Source organism: Hylaeus anthracinus, unplaced genomic scaffold, assembly GCF_026225885.1.
Source record: "Hylaeus anthracinus isolate JK02 unplaced genomic scaffold, UHH_iyHylAnth1.0_haploid 0, whole genome shotgun sequence".
Classification (NCBI taxonomy): Eukaryota; Metazoa; Arthropoda; class Insecta; order Hymenoptera; family Colletidae; genus Hylaeus; species Hylaeus anthracinus.
Genome location: NW_026533254.1, coordinates 25,765,103 through 25,783,620, shown reverse-complemented (window position 1 = coordinate 25,783,620; position 18,518 = coordinate 25,765,103). Strand labels below are relative to the sequence as shown.

Genomic DNA, 18,518 nt, shown 5'->3' with positions numbered 1-18,518 from the left:
TGATTTTTAAATTTGGCCCACAATAACACAAATCAGATTCGTGATTTGCAAGTTTGGCCGAAAATATCACGAGTCACACTCGTGATTTTCAAGTTTGGTCCAAAATTTTCAACACGTGTCACCCTCGTGATTTTCAAGTTGGGCACAAAATTTTCGTCACGTGTCACTCTCGTGATTTGCAAGTTTAGTCTAAAATTTTCAACACGTGTCACCCTCGTGAAAATAGTTCAAGGGTTGAACGAAAAGCTGTAGCCATATAAGAAAGGACAATCTGTTCCAGTGCAAATGTTGCTCATTTTCTTTTAAATATATAAATTATACATTATTATTATTATTAGATTATTTGTATATCCCTGCGAGTGTCAATTCTAATATGGCCAACACAGCAACCAGATTCACTGATGCACCACTAGGGTCGAAAGTGTTAATAAAACGAGAAAATGTTTCTACTTGAACTAGAATACAAAAAAATAAACAATAAACGATCGAATAGAAAGGCACGGAATTAATTTCCACGTCTAATATAGAATACGATATTAAATGCAAAAGGAGCTTGAATTTTAACGAACAACACGCGACAAATATGAATAGTACCAAGTAATAGGTGGTGCCATCTAACAGTTGCATTATTATATTCGTTTCCCTTTTCTTTTTCACAAGTGTAATTTAAAAAAAAAAATTTCGACGATTCATTTTAAACGAGGCGTGGTGAAACGAGACGCATTTTCAAATCGCCAGGAAATTTCTCTTTTCGTTTCCGTATTATGTAACAAGTAGATTTCATTACATTTATGATGTCGATTAATGCGATAAACACGTGCTAAACATAAGTAGGCGTGTTCCTCTCGATATATCGCTGGTTATCGCCTCTATGCATCGAATGGTATTCGCAGAGTAACTATTTTTCACTTGTACGAAATTAAGAAACGATACTATTATTAGGCAGACCGAAAAGTAATGTAGTTTCTTTTACATTAAATTCAAACTTTCCAATAAATCTCTATCTTTAATTCGTCATATAATCGCCCTCGTTGTCAGCAGCCTTTTGTCACCTAGCGTGCAAAGTTTCAATGCCAGAGAATCAATGAGCTGATAAACGATAACCAAGTATTTAAGATGGCAAAAACGACATTACTTTCCAGTCCACCTAATACAATAATTGTCGAATCTACTCGATATACATTACGTATATTTTACATATATTTCTAAATAGCATCATAAATGTATAAAATCTAGTAAAAAATCTTGCAATTTTCTTCCACTAATTCTCTTCCGCTTAAACAATTCTCGACCATCGTTTGTCGTCGGTTCGTCCTAAAAATGATCAACTATATAATCTCCACGTAACATTATCCTTCTCCCATTACTCGCTATTTATCGTTTCCCAACGAGAGCTTACGTAACATCTCGAGTTACCCGTGAAAAATGCACGATCGCGTGTACAATCGTGAAACGAAAACCCGAACGATTACTTTTTCGCATCCGATCTCAACCCCATAGCATCTTTACACAATTATTCATTTTCGCACAGATTTTCCTTGCTTTTTTTCTCTCGATCCTGTCTCGATCCACGTCCGGTTACTTTTGCAATCCCCCCTCCTCCTCCTCCACCTCCTCCACGCGATGTTATTTATAGATTGTTTCCGTATTAACTCGTTCGTGCCACGAGTCCTCTCACGGACAATCGATAACACGGCTTAATGAACAGCATAGTCGCAACCGAATACGTGTAGATAAAAGAAAAAAATGAAAAAAAAAAAAAAACTACGAACGTGTCAGAAACTGATGCAAGTATCGGTTCATCGCGTAGACAATGGAAAATCTGGCTCGCCGAGGCATCACGATACGAAATACAGGTTCGCGTTTATTCGCGAAACGGTGTTCGGTCTCGGTACGTCGTGGTCTATCCCAGGAACGGGCCAAGGCGTGAGATTCGAAGGGTCCCGAGGGCCCCCGGGAGATCGAGAGAAAATATTAACGGAATCGTATTATTCCAAATAAAGGGAGTATCGAATCGAGCTACTCCGAATCGTTCGTTTGAAATATTCTGGATACTTTTAGGCTGATTTACCATTTGTCGCGGAAATCTTAACAACTTCGAAGTTTATATAATTTCGTAATTAACACACACACATACACACACACACGCGCGCGCGAGTACACTTGCGAGAACGTTTCACTGCGAATTGTGTATCACGTTTCGGCCCAACGATCCTTGAGATCTTCTTCAACTTCTCGTCACTATTTCATAACACTGCAATTTCTAGCACTGTTCCGTGTAGTAGATTCGTGTAGATTTATGTAGATTCACGTAGTTTCGCTTGATTTCGAGGCTGAAACTATGTTTAATAACCATTTTGGGGGAAAATAGTTCCTCTGCGAATAGCGTTCGAGGAATAGAGGCGATAATCGACGATATATCGAAAGGAACATGGCTCGCGTATTCCACGCTTGTGCATTGTTGCGACGCACCTGCGTAATCGCCATTCTTTGACTAACTTATGCATGGACTTGCATTGTCTAGTCAAGAGCGGGTCAATTTCGAGCCACCGCACCGTACCCCAAAGAGCATGGTTGTTGCAAACCACAACTTCAAAACAGATTTCTCAAGATATATTTAAAACGTAACGCATGATACAGGTTGGCAATTCTATGTAACAATTTGCAAGTTGAAACTGGAAGAATTTTTAAATATCGTATTCCGCTGGCCATTTTCGTGTTTCTTTCACCCTCGGCTGGAAATATACACACGGCACTGTGTCTTAAATTTCCCAAGTTCGACAAACCAAACTTGTTTGCGTAAATACTTCTCACTGCTCTTATCGTTCAGCTTCGAACGCGATAAGAATCAAGATCCTAAAATCTCAAAAAAAAACACCGTGTTAAATAGTTCCAACTCACTCGACTTGCAACGAAGCCGTCGTTCACCGTGTACTTGAAACAAAAACGGTTGGTGTATGAATGTTTGCGTGCCATTCGAACCAAAATGGCACCGTACGTTTGATAATTCACGATTAATTAAAACGCCCGTCGTGGGTGTATTTCACGGTGTTTAGGCTTACGCACGGTTGAAATGCACATGCGTAGTCGGATGGTCCTCGACGAACTTAATAATGGAGTCGCACGGCACAGAAACCGATTCCGAGGACCGTGATTTCGACGCCGAATCCCGTGGCCGTCGAAATGTCTGATGCACTGGCCGAGACCGAAAAATCTTCGACTGACGAGAGATCGTAGTCGAGATCGTAGTCGAGATCGTAGTCGAGATTGACGAGAGATCGTAGTCGAGATCGCTACAGTAAATCTCTCCAAGAGCGAAACGTTGAAAATATGTTCGGTAGGATGTCCCGTGGACGCCAAGTTCACGAGTACGCTTGTGCCCCATTCGTTCGCCTTGAAATCACGAGGGCCGATCGACTTTCTTTAAGCGTGTCACTCGTCGCGATTAAAACTCGTATCGTCGATTATCGGAATGGTTATTGTACGTACCGAGTTTCCTGACCGTGTTTCATCGAATTCTGTACGCGTGGCTCCGGCTAATTCGGCGAAACGTGCGAGAAACCTCGGGGAACGTTCCTCATGTCAGGTCTTACTCGTATCCGCAGCCAACGTGGGCTCACGAGAGAGGAAATAGATGGCGACACCTTCGCGGCAATTCCGAATCATCGGTAGATAGCAGCTCGGTAGCAAACATGGCTACGACAGTGCTCCAACTTGTCTCGGACACGATTCTCGCCTTTCCAACGCGAATTCCATGAATCTTTACGAATCTTTCGCGCGTCTCGACTCCTGCCACGCGTTTAGTACGATGTTTACGATGTCGAGGCGTAGATAGCGAGCATTTCGTTATATCGGCAATGAGGAAATTTAGCCCGGACTTCCGTTCGGAACTTCATTTGAAACTTAATTTGGAACTTAATTTGGAACTTAATTCGGATCTTGACGGTTCGCTAACAAATTTCAGGGATCGTAGAATTAGGAAGAATACGAGTATTATTAGACTCTGTTTAACTCGAGATACTATGCTACTTGGACAATTAAACGCGGGGTAGTATGTTGCGTAAGACCCGAATGAATGCGAAAGTACTGTTTAAAAAATCGAGACAATCTGGATTACTACTAATTACTACGAACGGACCGAACGAATGGAATTTTCAGCGTGATGAGGCTCATTTTACACACACTTTGGACGTATCATTGCGACACGGTCACGCTATACGCTGCTAAAGGGCCGTGATACGCGAGCGTTAGAATGTGTTTTTCAGAACCCGTGAAGAACCCAACCGAATGATATACATTTTTCGTACCGCCTGCAAACGCTTTCATATTCGAATATTACTGTATCTTAACGTGGGTACGAACGAATGCGAAATAAAACCGTTTCTCGCAAGATGGATGCGCTACGGGTTCTACAGGGTTGCTTAAAAGTTAGATAACCGAGGATCTATCGCCTAGTCCTTACCAAAAATACTCTTTGTCCGCGACGACACACCTGACAAAACATTACAGAGCAGATTATCGCCGTACGCATTGATCTTCCGTTTCGCGCTCGGTCCTGCGTCCCCTCGGCAGCACAACGGCTCGAAAAAGTACGAGATCTCACGGTTCCCGATGTCGATGCATGCCTGCGTGCACGCACTCCACGGGAATCGCCTCAAAACTCTCTCGCGATGTCGCAGTTACGTTGGAACTGACACTTTTCTTTTTTTTTTTCTCTCTAAAGTTCCGCAGCGCGCTCTATAATCCCGTGTCACTGGCCAGAGGTACTAGACCATTCCGATGAATATTCGAGCATCGAAATACTGATTCGGCGTACCGGTGGCTTCATTATCGAGCAAAAAACATCACTTCCCACGCTGCACGGAGACGTCGTGTTCGCGTTCGATTCTTCAGGTGTACGGAAATCTCGATAATCGCGCGAGGAAAAATCTCGGCAATATGGCTGACGAAAACCTATCATTCTTCTGTACTAATTCCGCGCTGTACAGATCCCTGGACTCGCGAAAATATGACTCGAGGATGTCGCGCAGGGATTCATTTTAATCGATTCAAAATAAGGGCAGTCGACAACCAAAGATTCAACATTTTTTTCAAACGCTATAAATCCTTGTCTAATCGTCGTGTGGTATAACCTAACGCGAGTTGTGTGTCTCCTGCGACAATTTAACTACGATTATTTAAGAACTAGACTTTTCTCGTAACGTTCATGCCAATCTCTGACATTAAACATATATACACGACAATTGTTAACTGTCGATCTCGTACAAAGTTCCCAGTAAACTTCATCTTCGAATCGAGATTTGGACTTTTGGTCGATACAAAGTGTATCGGGTAAATAAAATACGAAAAGTATCGTTCTCAGCCATACTCGTCGACTTCACCTCGCATCGTACATACGCACACTCCCCGTTACAACGAATCGTTAATTTATCGTCGAGATCGAGATTGACGGTTTCCCGACACGGATCTAGTCGGAACTTACTGTTCTACCGTTACTGCTCTGGGCAACGACGACTTGTATACACGATACACGATACATTTCCGATGCACTTCGAAACGGCCTTTCGAGGCTCGGGATGACGGTTGGTTTTCGACCCACGATAATTCATCATGGTGGCACGTCGGTAATTTGCGAACGTATATGTACACATTGTTACGACAACCGTACTGTTAAACGCGCGACTATTTCGCCTACGTACCGCGAACGAACGGATCGAGGATCTGTGCGACTGCTGTTTCGAAATGTGGCGGCGAGAAAAGGTTGCCTCTGGTCGGTAGGCATATACCTTTCTTGTTCACGAGAAAACGAGCGCGATGGCCTGAAGGGCGCACGATGTACAATGGCTGCCATCGATGCCGCTACGCTGAACGATTTTCACGTGGATCTTGCATATCTTCCGCCGCCATATGCTACCCACCTTTTACCACGTCCGCGTATTCGCGACGTGGCTTTCTCTTTGGGTGACTATGACAACGAAACAGTAAGATTAATAACTTCCAAGCGAAGAGAGAAACGATTTTTATTGTTTCGATCTCCAGTTCCAATCTCACAGTACGACGTTTATTAGGTGTTTTCCAAAGAGGGTCGACGGGTAACTTTCTTAATTTCTTAATTAACAGTTGGAGGGCTCGACGAATAAACACGAAAGATATGCTACGGTCTTCTTGATTCTCTTCGAGTTGCACTTACCAAACGATCGTTTACCATTACGTCTAAACCAGCGAAATGAATTAATCGAAGACGTTTACCGCGAGACGATCTCGATATCTCTTGGACAGGATTATTTATGGAACTTTATTGTGTTAATAAAATCGATTCAAAGTCTCGTACTCCGTTGTTCCGCCATTAACCTTTACTACGTCTACTACCTCTACCTCTGTTACTATCACGAAGTATCTCGAACATTCGGATTTAATCGTATCTGATACTCGACGCGACTTTTGATCAGATTTACGTGACCCGTGTAACGGAGGCCAATAACGTCAGGAGGAAAGAGGAACACCTTCGAGTACGGCGACTCCGCAATAATGACGACCGCCATTTGCAACTTCTGCCTCTCGCGTAGCGTTCTCCTTCTCCTCGCGCGTCGCTCGGGGCAGCTCGGGAACTCTCGGCCGACGAGCCACGAAACTCGACGAAAACGACCGAGGTCATGTCCGATCGTCGTTCGCTATCGGCGCGAATATATAAAGCGGTTATTAATAAAACATGAAATTAACTCGACGTATAAATAATATACTTATTACAATTAAATTTAAATATTAGCGAATAAAATTTTGTTTGAATACAACAAATACATGACAAACGTAAATAAATCAACGGGCATGGAGAAAATAACGTTAAATATATCAAACGAGAAAATAAATGACAACGAAATACATTCTACGTGTATTCCGATAACAAAGTATAAACATAATGAAAAAGGGTCAATGTATTCTTTCTGTTTTCTTTTTTTTCGTTAAAAATTTATATTATAATGTAATATATAATATTAATTATATATTATGTTTTGCATGTACGATTAGTATAAATAATTAAATTAACGTTCATTGATATAGTCTCATAATTAAGGAACTATTTTACAAGATCGTATACATAAAAATAATAGCAAACTAAATGAGAGAACATAACGAAAAATATTGGTAAAAAAATAATGTTTAATTTCTATTTGAACTCGTTATTCTTAAATTATAAAAATTATATTCAGCGTACAAAAAACCTACATGTAGTTGTATTTCAACCATCTATTTTAGTTAATACTTCGCAATAAAATACATGAAACAAATACTGAACTTCGTTCGTTACCGTATTCGATTTCAATTCACTTCAGTAAATAAATGAAATGATTACAATTAGAGTTCTTTGTATTTATTTGTGATGTTTTTTTTTTTAAATTTCACATAATGTAATATTTAGTAACTTTATTTACAAATTATCAATCCGATTTGCGCGGACTGATAAACTTTAGTTTGCTTAGGATCTGAATTATTTACAAAAATTTTTGTTGAATTACGAAACAACCTTCGGGTCCGCACATTCACGGGACAGAATTTCATTTTCTCTTCACTGTTTATAATTAATAAAGCAGGAAACACTATTACTCTCTTTTTATTTCTTAAAAAAGTGAATTAAAAGTTCCTTACAATTTTGTAATAAACGTTTTCCACCAAATATTGGTCAAGCGTTGCTATTCATAGAAACGGAGTCTAACGTAAATGCAATTTGCTTTTTGTAAGAACATTTGATTTTTTTTTTTAAATCGTTCTCGTTTAACTTCATAGATTTCAATTGTGATAGCCTCTTCTAAGGCAACAATGTTACTCGATAGCGATATCTGAGAACAAATATCACCGTCTATCCTTTTGGTACTTAATAACACTAATACATTTGTTGTTGGCAGTACTTGTAGTAATTACATTCATGGCAAATTACTTCCAACGTCTTTGTCTTTTATATAGTATGGTTTCCACGCTTATGGACGCGTTATGCAAGTCTAAACAGTGAATACAGATTAATCAGGTAATTGAAAGTGTGATCTGAACATTACACCTTTGACATATCGAGATACTTTAGAACAATGAAAATACTAGAAACGAGATCGCTAACTATAGTGGATAATATATTGTGTGTTTCACTAATTTTTCTTTATTAATGAAATGAAAATTATAATGCTTAGAGAGCCTCAAAACATCTAATCGCATTTTCTATATAGCACAAGATCAAACTTGCAGCGCAGCTGCACAACTATTAAACCAGAGTTTCGTTAAGTTGTTCTTTAGTATTTATATCATAATTTACTGTTCCTTTAATTACAATGTCCAATCGACATTTGATGTACAATCGTCTGTACATTGCACAAGAAATTTGTACGAATATATTCATTATTTGAAATAGAGTATCCTTATAAAATGAACCCAAGGATCAACTTGAGTCGATCGATTTCTATAATTTAGCGAATGCAGTTTGTTTTAATTGTCGTATTAGCTTCTATAACGTCTTTTCAAGGATTACAAATAACCCGTAGTATACGAACAACTGTTGTTTCTTAAAGAAAATGCAATTTCGTGCAACCGATGCGAGACTCCAGTATACATATATATCAATCATTAACTAGCGTAACGGAAAAAAAAAAGTAAAGGAACACAACGTTCTGTACTATCATTATTATTGCTATAGGCCAAATATAATTATCGTAATCGTACGAAAAATGTAATCACAAAAATAACGAGTTAATTATAAAGTAAACGTATGCTAGCAGCAATATCGATATCGAATCTTTCAAATTGCTAAACACGTTTTGTTATTTATTTTGTCCCTCTATGACCGGTGGAATGTTCTCTCTTTGCTTTTTAAATGTTTTCTATTTTATTCTTTCGTTAAATAAATTCTGCAAATGCATTTCCTTTTTATATATCTTCCATGGTTAACTGCTAACTTCCACTTTCGAACATGATAATAACACTGTACCCTCGTTACACTTCTACAAAGTATATAGTACATGTTTATTTTTGCAATTAATGCAAGACCTAATGAGTGCTCGTTCACGTTATTTTATCTCGAATATTCACTCTGTTCGCGTAGTCCACAATAATGTAAGTAGTATGTAATATATGACACTTTTTTTTCTGCGTAGATAACTGTACTTGAGAGAGTTGCAACTTCGTCAAGGTTACGTAAATATTATTTGCCCGAAAGACATCGCAAGCTAACCATCACTGACTGCTGTTACGATTTTCCATAACGCTAAAACGTACAATAATATTAAATTCGAACAATTTCAGATTTCGAAGCGCCGCTGTAAATTACAGATCTCGAAGATATGTGAGCTTGTTGAAAATAAGAACTTGCTGTCCATGCGTAGGCAAATAATTTTCTTTATTGCGCCATTTAGAAAGAGCGTGTGTAGAGACATAGTACGTTACTTCCTCGTAGTCAATAATAAGAATTTCCAAGTTTCTCAGTCTTATAAGCAATAAATCTTTGTCGTAGAAAGCTGTTAGTTTAAACTTCTTTTTAAATGGCTCACTTCGCTTTAGTTATCTTCAATCTTACATCTTATTCCATATCCTCTGTACATTTGTAGCATTCAGTTAACGCGCTTTGTAAAATTTGTTACAAATAAGTCGTAAGATATACTCAAAAAAGGACGTTCCCCCCTAGAAAAGTAAATACTGCTCAACCCATCTGTATCGTGTGCAAAAATGTTTCTGACCAGGGTGGATATTACTTCTCTAAACCTTACTCCCGTTAAGGTTCGTTACCTAAATGACTTTGTGTATGCAAGCAGAATTTTTGTTTACTTTTATATTGTATTACTTAAACAGACTTGTCTTTAATACGAGTGAATCTTCATACTGAGTGTTTAATATGAAAAGCCATCTAAATTTAAAAGGTATAATTTGTCGCGGCAGTCGACCTGCCAATAGAATTCTCTGCTTGCAAATTGTAAATATGAGAAGGTACAATATTAATCTAATTATGCACTGTAGTCGATGCATGTTGAAGTCTTTCTAATTCTTCCAACGATAAGACATTTGCCTGGACAAGCTCCGGAAGCTTACCAGCTCGAGCCTGAGCGAGAAGTTCTGGACTGAACCATCGTGCCAATTGATTAGAAGTTGGCGAAAGATCCCCAGCGTTAGTACCCACGTACTCTAAACCTGGCGATGTTTGACGACCTACGGGCATGTTCATTTGCTGTGACCGCATTACTCGCTCATCTGTGAAATATATTCGTTAAACTTAGTCGTTGTATGCAGCTTCCTCTGAGAAGCGAAATAGGAGATAGAAGGAGATGATGGTAATAGTAAGATAAATGCTTTCGTCATCTATAGTATTCAAAAGATTGGCGACCGTAGGAGTAAATAAATTGTAGAAAAGGATTACGACTAATGTTTTCATAATTCGAAGAGATCCTAGCTAAGGTTAAACGTCAATAATAATTCTTTTCTATGAGTTAATTACTTCAGCCGGAAACCCAGTCACTTTCTTTAGATGATGCTAATTTATTTTCTTTAATTGCGAAGCGCTTTGCGAAACTGATTTTGCGTCCGAGTTAGAAAACTAGTTACTAATGGAATATGAATTATGAAATGAAAGTGTTAAAAAATGATACAGATGTATGATTGATGCTGTAAGAAATAAGGACGGTCCAGAACATTAGTTCATTACTTTAAGTTTGATCCAAAGATAAATGGTGTCTAGACTGCTTTAAATAAGAGAAGCAGCTAATGTGTGAGATCTAATTAGTCCAATTTCTGAACACCGTTACATGCAATTTGATTAGGCAAGAGGAAGGCACCTGAAACTGTTTCAGAATAATAATGTTAGTGTAACAATGTACCGAAAAATACAAAAATATTATCGCGCATTCAAACAAAGTGATATCGTATTATTCAAACATGATCAGAATTTTATAGTTAATAAACAGAAAATGTTAAGCGTTAAGTACCGAACAGTTTGTTAAGTTATATCGATCAAATAATTAAAACGAAACGTTAATCGTTCTTCTTAAATTAAATACATTACAAAGAGACACCTATTCTGCGGACTTCTTTCTTTCCTTACCTGTTCGACTGGAATTGTAGTTTTGATTCAAAACAATTTGCATTTGCGAATTAAGGGTCCGTTGCTGTTGTTGCTGCTGGGGCTGATGTTGCATGTTAGCGAGATGCGACTGAACCTGCTGCACTCTCATTTGGTTGTTCATGGCGTTTGACCTCTGATTTATCATTGAATTTTGAGCAATATTGTATTGGGAAACATTGTGATGCGGTATGGGTGTAGTCATGGTATGTTTCGAGCGTGCAGAATTTCCATACACGCTTGAAATCGTCCTATGTTGTTGTTGTTGTTGCTGCTGCTGTTGTTGTTGTTGGAAATCTGTGTTTCCGCTATATTGGAACTGATTAACCCCGCTGCCGCCTTTCACTATTGGTCGACCTATAACAAAAATATGTACGCGATATACTTTTTAATTTAAATGTAAAACATGGCGATACGAATGAAAACGTACCTGGATGTTGTTTAACAGGTGGATTCGACCATGTGGATTGAACAGATTGTGGTCGCAACGTGTTATGCCGAGAAAGAGCTCCTTGCGCTAGTAACTGAACAGCAGACGGCATGTGTTGCATCTGTGGTGTTTGCGATTGGGCTGCCAATTTCGATGGATCGTTACTATTGCCTACGTAAAAACGAAAAGGATGTTAGTGAAAGGCGTACAAGTAACACGTAAGGATTAAATGTACATGAAAATGCAAGGCATTGAAAATAGTAGGGATTATATAAACAACTTAACTTCCTACTTCTCCTGTACATATTTTTAACACGTACACAAAGTGATATACAGTTTATTTTGTTAATGTATTCCGATATATCCATATATTTCCGGTTAAACATGTCGTATAAAATTAAACTAATTGTTTCCGAGAGGAATAGTAATTGTCATTAAGTTGAAGCTACAATTGTTTTCTTTTTATGTTTAATAACGAAACAAATGAAACGACAAGCGACATGTAACCAAGGTAGAGAATAATGCTGCCTTTTTAAATTAATATCCTTCTACCAAACACCTTAATCAGTATTTATGATATTATTAAAAAGTATTTAATCATTTATTGCGGATTTAACAGAAACAAGAACATGCACATTTAATATCCCTTCTCCACGTCGAATCGTCAAAGCTTAAACAGAAAATGTAAGCGCATGCATCAAAAGTGTAAATCATATCAAAGCATTCCATTAGAGGAAAATGAAAAAAAAATGTGTAAAGGAAAACTTAAAGCATGAAATGTATTTATAAAGCATTTTATTTTAAAACTATTTCAACATACTTTGTCTCTTGCAATACGTTCATATATCGGTCTCTGCGAGAAATTTGATTCGTAATATTCGTCATAAATGACGCGAGCATCGTAAGCAAAACTAAAAATAAAAAAAAAACTCGTTTCACGTAGTTTCCCAAAATCAGATAAATCAGCTTTCAAACACGTTAGAGGTGTCGAACGAAAATAAATGAGGGAAAACAAAAAAAAAATATCGTTACTCATTTTAATACAAAAATAAAAAGCAATGTTTACATTATAGTCACAGATTTACGAATTTCCTTTTTTTTCTTTCTTTTAAATATATATGTATATATATGAAATTCACGAAACAATCAGTAATTAAATAACAACCTCGACATTTGCTGAATTTAATAAATTGCCGATCTGCATTTGTCCTATCGTTTTATTGTTCTCGATTACCATAGTTTCTCCCTCAATCTGTTCCGTCAATAGTTCGTCAAGGATAAGAGGACTACTATTATTATTAGTATCACTTACATCTATCGTAATCGATTCTTTGATAAGCGTATTATCGTTTAAGGACTCTTTAGTATCGCGATCGTGATTATTCTCGCCCGACGTTTCCAAATTCTCGTTGTTATCCGTACCTTTCTTTTGCTCCACAAAACAAAGATACTTGGCTTTTAATGCAGATTCCTCCACCTCCGAATTAATGTTACTCGATTCGCGTGAATTATTTGAATGCGACGGACCGTTATCAACCGTATTACCATGCTTTACGGCGTTATCGTTAAAAAGCTGAACTGCCCTGTAAGCAGATGTCTGCGCGGCAGTTCTGCTGTTGTACTGAGACGTGTTACTGTTGTTGTTACTGTTGTTGTTACGATGTTCGTTAATTGTAGGATGGAATGGAAAAAGTTTGTCTAATGGATGATTAGACTGATTCGCACCCTCAGGTTCCTTATCGGCAGTCATTTTACGTAACACTGATGTCGGGGTAAAAGCGAGCGGCGTCGGGCTCATCGCGTGCTTCGCTGGAGAGTTGACAGGACTCGACGCTCTGTGTTGAGCTTGTTGCTGCTGTTGCTGTTCTTCTTCGTCCTGCCGTTTACGGTAGTTCTCGCGTTGCTCCTCCAACTTTTGCTTAATCAGAGCATTTTGCATTATAGTCTGTGCCTGCATTACGATCGCCCGCGGTGAAGGAACTTTATGCTGCATCACTGTCAAAATAACAAAGGTGAAGCATGTTTTAAACAAATGGAGATCGCTCATCTACAACTTCGTCGTGTCTTCGTATCTTCGCTACTACAAGAAGCGAAAACGGCCAACTATGATCGGGAAGGGGACATATTGTTTTATCTCGTTTACGATCTCTCTTTTACTCGATCGAGCATTACGAACGTACGGATAGAATACAAAGCAGCAACGTAACAGAACTATTGTTATATTTGATGTTCTACCTGGATGCTGTACCGTTAAAGTACCGGGACTAACTGTCAAATTCGGAGATATTATCGAAGGTGGACAATACGCTGCATTCCAAACATCACAATATGTATATTATAATACTACAAGATTCGTAATAAGATCTATACTTGATACCCAAGTCGAGAAAATTCGATAAAAGATAGAACCATGATGGGCACACCGCAGACAAGCATATTAAAGAATGTATTGGTAAAGCGAATATACAAAACTAATAAAAATAAACATCTTTCACGAGTATAGTCGGTACAACTTCTATTTTGTCGACGATAGACCGTGAATAGACCTCACCGTTATTCATGGGGGATGGAATCCTTTGCTGTTGCTGCTGGTACAACATCTGTTGCAAGATATGATCCTGAGGAGTAGGTGCGCTGGGATGTGGGCTTATTGTACGCGGGGTGGTGCCGCCATAAATTTTTAAAATATTTACTAAAAGCTCTCTATGACGATGCTGCATAGCTGGATTCTGTCGAGAATATTATCGATAGAAATAAGTAAACATACGATAAATACAAAGTACGATCTTTCAATCAATATAATAAGTAATAGTATCGAAATTATAAACAAACCTGCAATTGCTGTATGAGATGCTGCCTAGTTATCTCTCCCTGTTGAAGACCTTGAATAATGGCTTGAGCTTCCGGTCTTTGAAGGAGTTCGAGACTCGTTGGGGCTTTGTTAAGCATCATTTGCAAAGGACTCCTGTCAACGATTCGTTGACCACCCATCATCATCGAAAACATATCAGAATGCTGCTGCTGCTGCTGCTGCTGTTGTTGTTGTTGTTGTTGCTGCTTCTGTTGCTATTAGTATAAGGACAACTCCATTATTCTGCCTTTCGAAATTTGTAATACCAACGAAAATGTTTGATGCCAACCTGTTGGATTTGTAATACTTTCATCAGATGTTCGTGCTGCATCTGTGCCTGATCCGAGTGCGGACTCGGTCCAAGAGAGCCAACGTGATTAAACCTCGTAGGATGAATTGGCTCGGGGACAGATTGCTGAGGGGCAATCGGTTGGGTTTTCAGTTGCGAATTAAGCAGCTGCAAAAAAAAACAAACAATTCTTAAGGTTCCTAGCGAAGCAGATCTCTGAAACTACGCGAGGAACATGATCGTCTTACTTGCATCAACGTTGGAGATTGTTTCTGGGACATGGGACTGTTCGCTGCTGGTATAGCTTGTCCTCCAGTCACTTGAGCAAGCTGTTAGAGAAACGAACAATATGTACAAGAGATAGTAACCCAAGATTTAGATGTTAGTGTACATCTTTTCAATTACCAATTTCTTAAAAGCAGAGAGATCTTCTTCAGTCTTATTTACACGAGGTTGATCAGTCGAAGACGTAGGTGGAGGAGCACCACCTCGCATACTTGCTTCTAATTCCTCCAGGCTATGCACAACTTTTCCACCAACTTCTATAATAAACGCCCGGTATCATCTATCGTTCTTTTTATCTCGCGTTCAAATATTATCTATTTGTAATTCTACGCTAAACAGCCGTCGTCAAAGAAAACGAAATAGAATACAAATTCAGATACGCGAAAATAAAGTAAAATATTCCACGATAAGCTTGACACTGAAATTTACGTATAATCCAAAGATTATATATAATATATATATATACAATATTTATATACAATACGATTATACGATATACGATTATATATACAATACGACAATTTACGTATAATCCAAACTTGAGGATCGAAACATTAAGAATAAGAATAATCGATGTCTTTTCATTCGAGAAATTAACTAAACTCTCACCCATATCTTTGATAGTCGTGCTCTTCATTAAAGGTACGACAGTGCTAGTCGCGTCCCCTTGTCCGTTCTGACTCGGTTTACTCCCACGTTGCAGCATTTCCAATAATTTAACTCCGGTAGTAGATGTGGTGTTCGTAGTCGTGTTGGCAGGAGAAATAGGAGCGAAGTATGCGTTAGACTCGGTCACCGATGGGATCTGAATATTTGGCTCGGTGATATCGTTAAGAAGATTATTCAATATGTCGTCCTGTATAGAAGTTCTGCGGCTGTCCACTTGTTGAACCGGACTTTCCCTTTTGAACCACTGACTAAATCGCGAACAAGATCCCCCGTTCGAGCCAACTCCGTTCTAAATAAATAATAACAGCGTATAATTAGCACGAAGAACCTTAATTAAGAGTTATGCTAGAAGAAGTTATCCTAGAAGAATTTAAAACACACTTTGAGAATTTTTTGAAGGGAAACTCCTGAGTTTTGCTTTGCGACCGTCTGTCTAACAAGCAGATTTTCTTATTTATTATATAATTACTTCTGTAAGTTTCATAAATATCCGCTTAATAAATTATTTTCAAAAAATTCCCAAACGAATGCCTCGTTTTCCCGAACCGAGCTCCTTCGAGAAGAAGAAACGAAGAAAAAGATCTTACAGTTAAAAGCCCAGGAACACCAGGGAACGTGTCCGATTTCAAGAACTCGTCGAGGTTGAAATCTGGATGGCTGTTCTCTTGGTTTTGATTCGAGATGCTCGAGTTGTCGGTCGTCTCGCAGCTTTGTTCGGTGACGGTGCTCTCACTGGAATCGTGATTCGGTTTCTGCGCGAGGGACGACGACTCGTTCTGTTCCGAAATGGGCGAATGGGGCGCCGCGACGACGTTCATAGGTTGATCCATAGCGGTCGGCGTGCTGCGCCCTTTGGGACCAGCTGAATTCTCGCTTTGCTTCTCGTCCTTCTCCAGAGAATTCTTCTTCCCGCGTTTCTTCTGCACCGGAGTTTCCTTCTTATTCTTAGTATTGCTATTGTTGTTTACAGCCTTTTCCTCGGGTATGTCCTCGAAGCCTCTCAGCTCGATGGTGTCGTGCTGCGACGTGGGCCCGGAACTGAACCACTCCGGCTCGTCCACCTCGCTGCGATTGTCGCTATATGTTCGCCTGCGATCATTGCTGAATCGTCTTTCCCTCCTGTCCTTTTCCCGATCCGGCTGATGGTTACGATCGTTCCGTTCGATTCCCCTGTCCCGATCCCTGTCTCTGTCCCCGTAATCGCGACCGAAGGACCTTCGCTCGTAACGCTCGATCCTGTCGTCTCGTTCACGCAAGTTGTCGCGCTCGCGGTCCCTCTCTCTCACGTTTTCGCGATCCTTCCCATCCCGAGCGTCCCTGCTGTCGCGATCCCGCATCGAATTGCCCCCGCTCGAGCCGGATCGAAAACTGAAGTCCGCGCGTTCAGGTTCCAGCTTCTCGTTCTCAGGTCTAAAGTCCCATATGTCGCGGGGCAGGATCCTCCCGCTACCGATTCGTCGTACGGGTTCCCTATGACTAACCTGCAAAGTTATTTCACGTTGTAAATAATATATTATTTTCTTTATGGGGAATATGGTATCATAGGGAGGTGGAAAGAAGATAGGGGAATGGTTTGAGGCTCCCTCGTTATTTAACACTTTATCTACCTATTTAGAAGCTATTTAAAAGCAGGCTTTTATTCAACAAAGAATTTTCTATGGTAGCATATGACAATCTAGCCTGACAACAATTCCTCTGTACTGTTACCAGGTACATCGAAAGCCAAGTCTGTTTCGAATAACTAAATACTGCAATTAAAAATCCTGTAAATAGGCTCCCGGTAAATAAAGTGTAATTATGGTTAAATTAAGGTAGTCGAAATTAACATCTGGAGGTGTAATTAAACTCTTGAGAAATAATAAAGAAAATATCTCTACACTGACTGCACCGAGTGCAGCAGAGACTTTCAACCAAACCATCCCACTGTTGATAATCCTACCCTAATTCCTTCCGTTAACCTTCTTCTCATCTCCCAATATATTTGGAAACGAATACTTCGGGGAATAATTCACCTCTGTTTTTCCTATGGGGCTCTCGGGTCGTCGTTTCGAGGGCTGATTCACGTTAACGAAGCAACCCGAATTAAAACTTCTGCGTTGAGGGCTCAGAACTATTCCGTCTTGTTCTTTACGGATTCGTTCTCGTGGATCACCGTTACGACGTTTGTTATGATTTTCAGCAACTTGATCACCACGTCCGGTCCTTTCGTCTTTCGGGGGTGTATCGCTTCGCTTCCTACCCGAATGCCAACGTTCGGGATCCCATATACCGCGCGAACTTAATGAGAGAAGATAAGCATAATGAGAAATTGAGCATCGGAGAAAATCAGAATACAGTTTGTAAAGTAACACGGTTTGAATAATAAATTTACGTAATGCAAAACATACTTATTGTACGAGGTATCTAAGAAATCGGGCCTCCTCATAGATAACGGCAGAAACTTTATCATTATCAACTCCTCCTGTAAACAAAGAGTTTGTTTTTTATATGAACATTACAGAAGCGACGATACAATGTATATCCTACCCTGGAATACTGGAATTGAGGTCTCGAACGGCCCACTTCCATTATTGAAGTGTCGGTTACCTCCCCAGCCACAGACATCGATATAATTGCTTCGTCTCCTGAAAAATAGTTACACAATGTTATTACTATTCAATGTACATAGATAGATAGATCTTGTATGGGATTCCTAATAATTGTACCAACTTATCCGCATGATATTAGTATAGAACATGAATGGTTTTCAAATCATTGATGCAACTTAGCTAACTTACAAAATTAATAACACCGATTCCATCATTCTTACGTTAAACATAAGGGGTCCGTACCCTGAATTCATGAAAATTTCCATTACTGAAACTGTATCACAGAAAAATCTGTAAAAATTGTAAACACCGGACCAACA

At 39.2% G+C, this 18,518-nt stretch overlaps 2 protein-coding genes across 10 annotated transcripts in view; both read right to left on the bottom strand.

The window, feature by feature from the left end:
- Positions 1 to 4,632, bottom strand: part of LOC128890969 (uncharacterized) — a 25,037-nt gene extending 20,405 nt beyond the window's left edge. For 2 of the 6 annotated variants that reach the window (XM_054150039.1, XM_054150076.1), the window contains exon 1: positions 4,493 to 4,632. The gene's annotated coding sequence lies outside the window, so the exon portion shown is untranslated. The other 4 variants (XM_054150031.1, XM_054150048.1, XM_054150058.1 and 1 more) reach the window with 4 other exon arrangements.
- A 2,961-nt stretch (positions 4,633 to 7,593) lies between these two features.
- The window catches only part of LOC128890988 (eukaryotic translation initiation factor 4E transporter-like), a 14,029-nt gene continuing 3,104 nt past the window's right edge, over positions 7,594 to 18,518 (bottom strand). For 2 of the 4 annotated variants that reach the window (XM_054150108.1, XM_054150090.1), the window contains exons 2-15: positions 18,137 to 18,234; positions 17,998 to 18,071; positions 17,623 to 17,887; positions 16,198 to 17,091; positions 15,551 to 15,899; positions 15,062 to 15,198; positions 14,905 to 14,985; positions 14,657 to 14,824; positions 14,349 to 14,582; positions 14,068 to 14,245; positions 13,242 to 13,511; positions 11,517 to 11,687; positions 11,069 to 11,443; positions 7,594 to 10,221 (exon numbers count right to left, since the gene is read on the bottom strand). In XM_054150108.1, the coding sequence (XP_054006083.1) occupies positions 9,974 to 10,221; positions 11,069 to 11,443; positions 11,517 to 11,687; positions 13,242 to 13,511; positions 14,068 to 14,245; positions 14,349 to 14,582; positions 14,657 to 14,824; positions 14,905 to 14,985; positions 15,062 to 15,198; positions 15,551 to 15,899; positions 16,198 to 17,091; positions 17,623 to 17,887; positions 17,998 to 18,071; positions 18,137 to 18,234 (3,542 nt within the window). In that variant the 3' untranslated portion in view covers positions 7,594 to 9,973. The remainder of the gene's footprint in view (positions 10,222 to 11,068; positions 11,444 to 11,516; positions 11,688 to 13,241; positions 13,512 to 14,067; positions 14,246 to 14,348; positions 14,583 to 14,656; positions 14,825 to 14,904; positions 14,986 to 15,061; positions 15,199 to 15,550; positions 15,900 to 16,197; positions 17,092 to 17,622; positions 17,888 to 17,997; positions 18,072 to 18,136; positions 18,235 to 18,518) is intronic. The other 2 variants (XM_054150099.1, XM_054150117.1) reach the window with 2 other exon arrangements.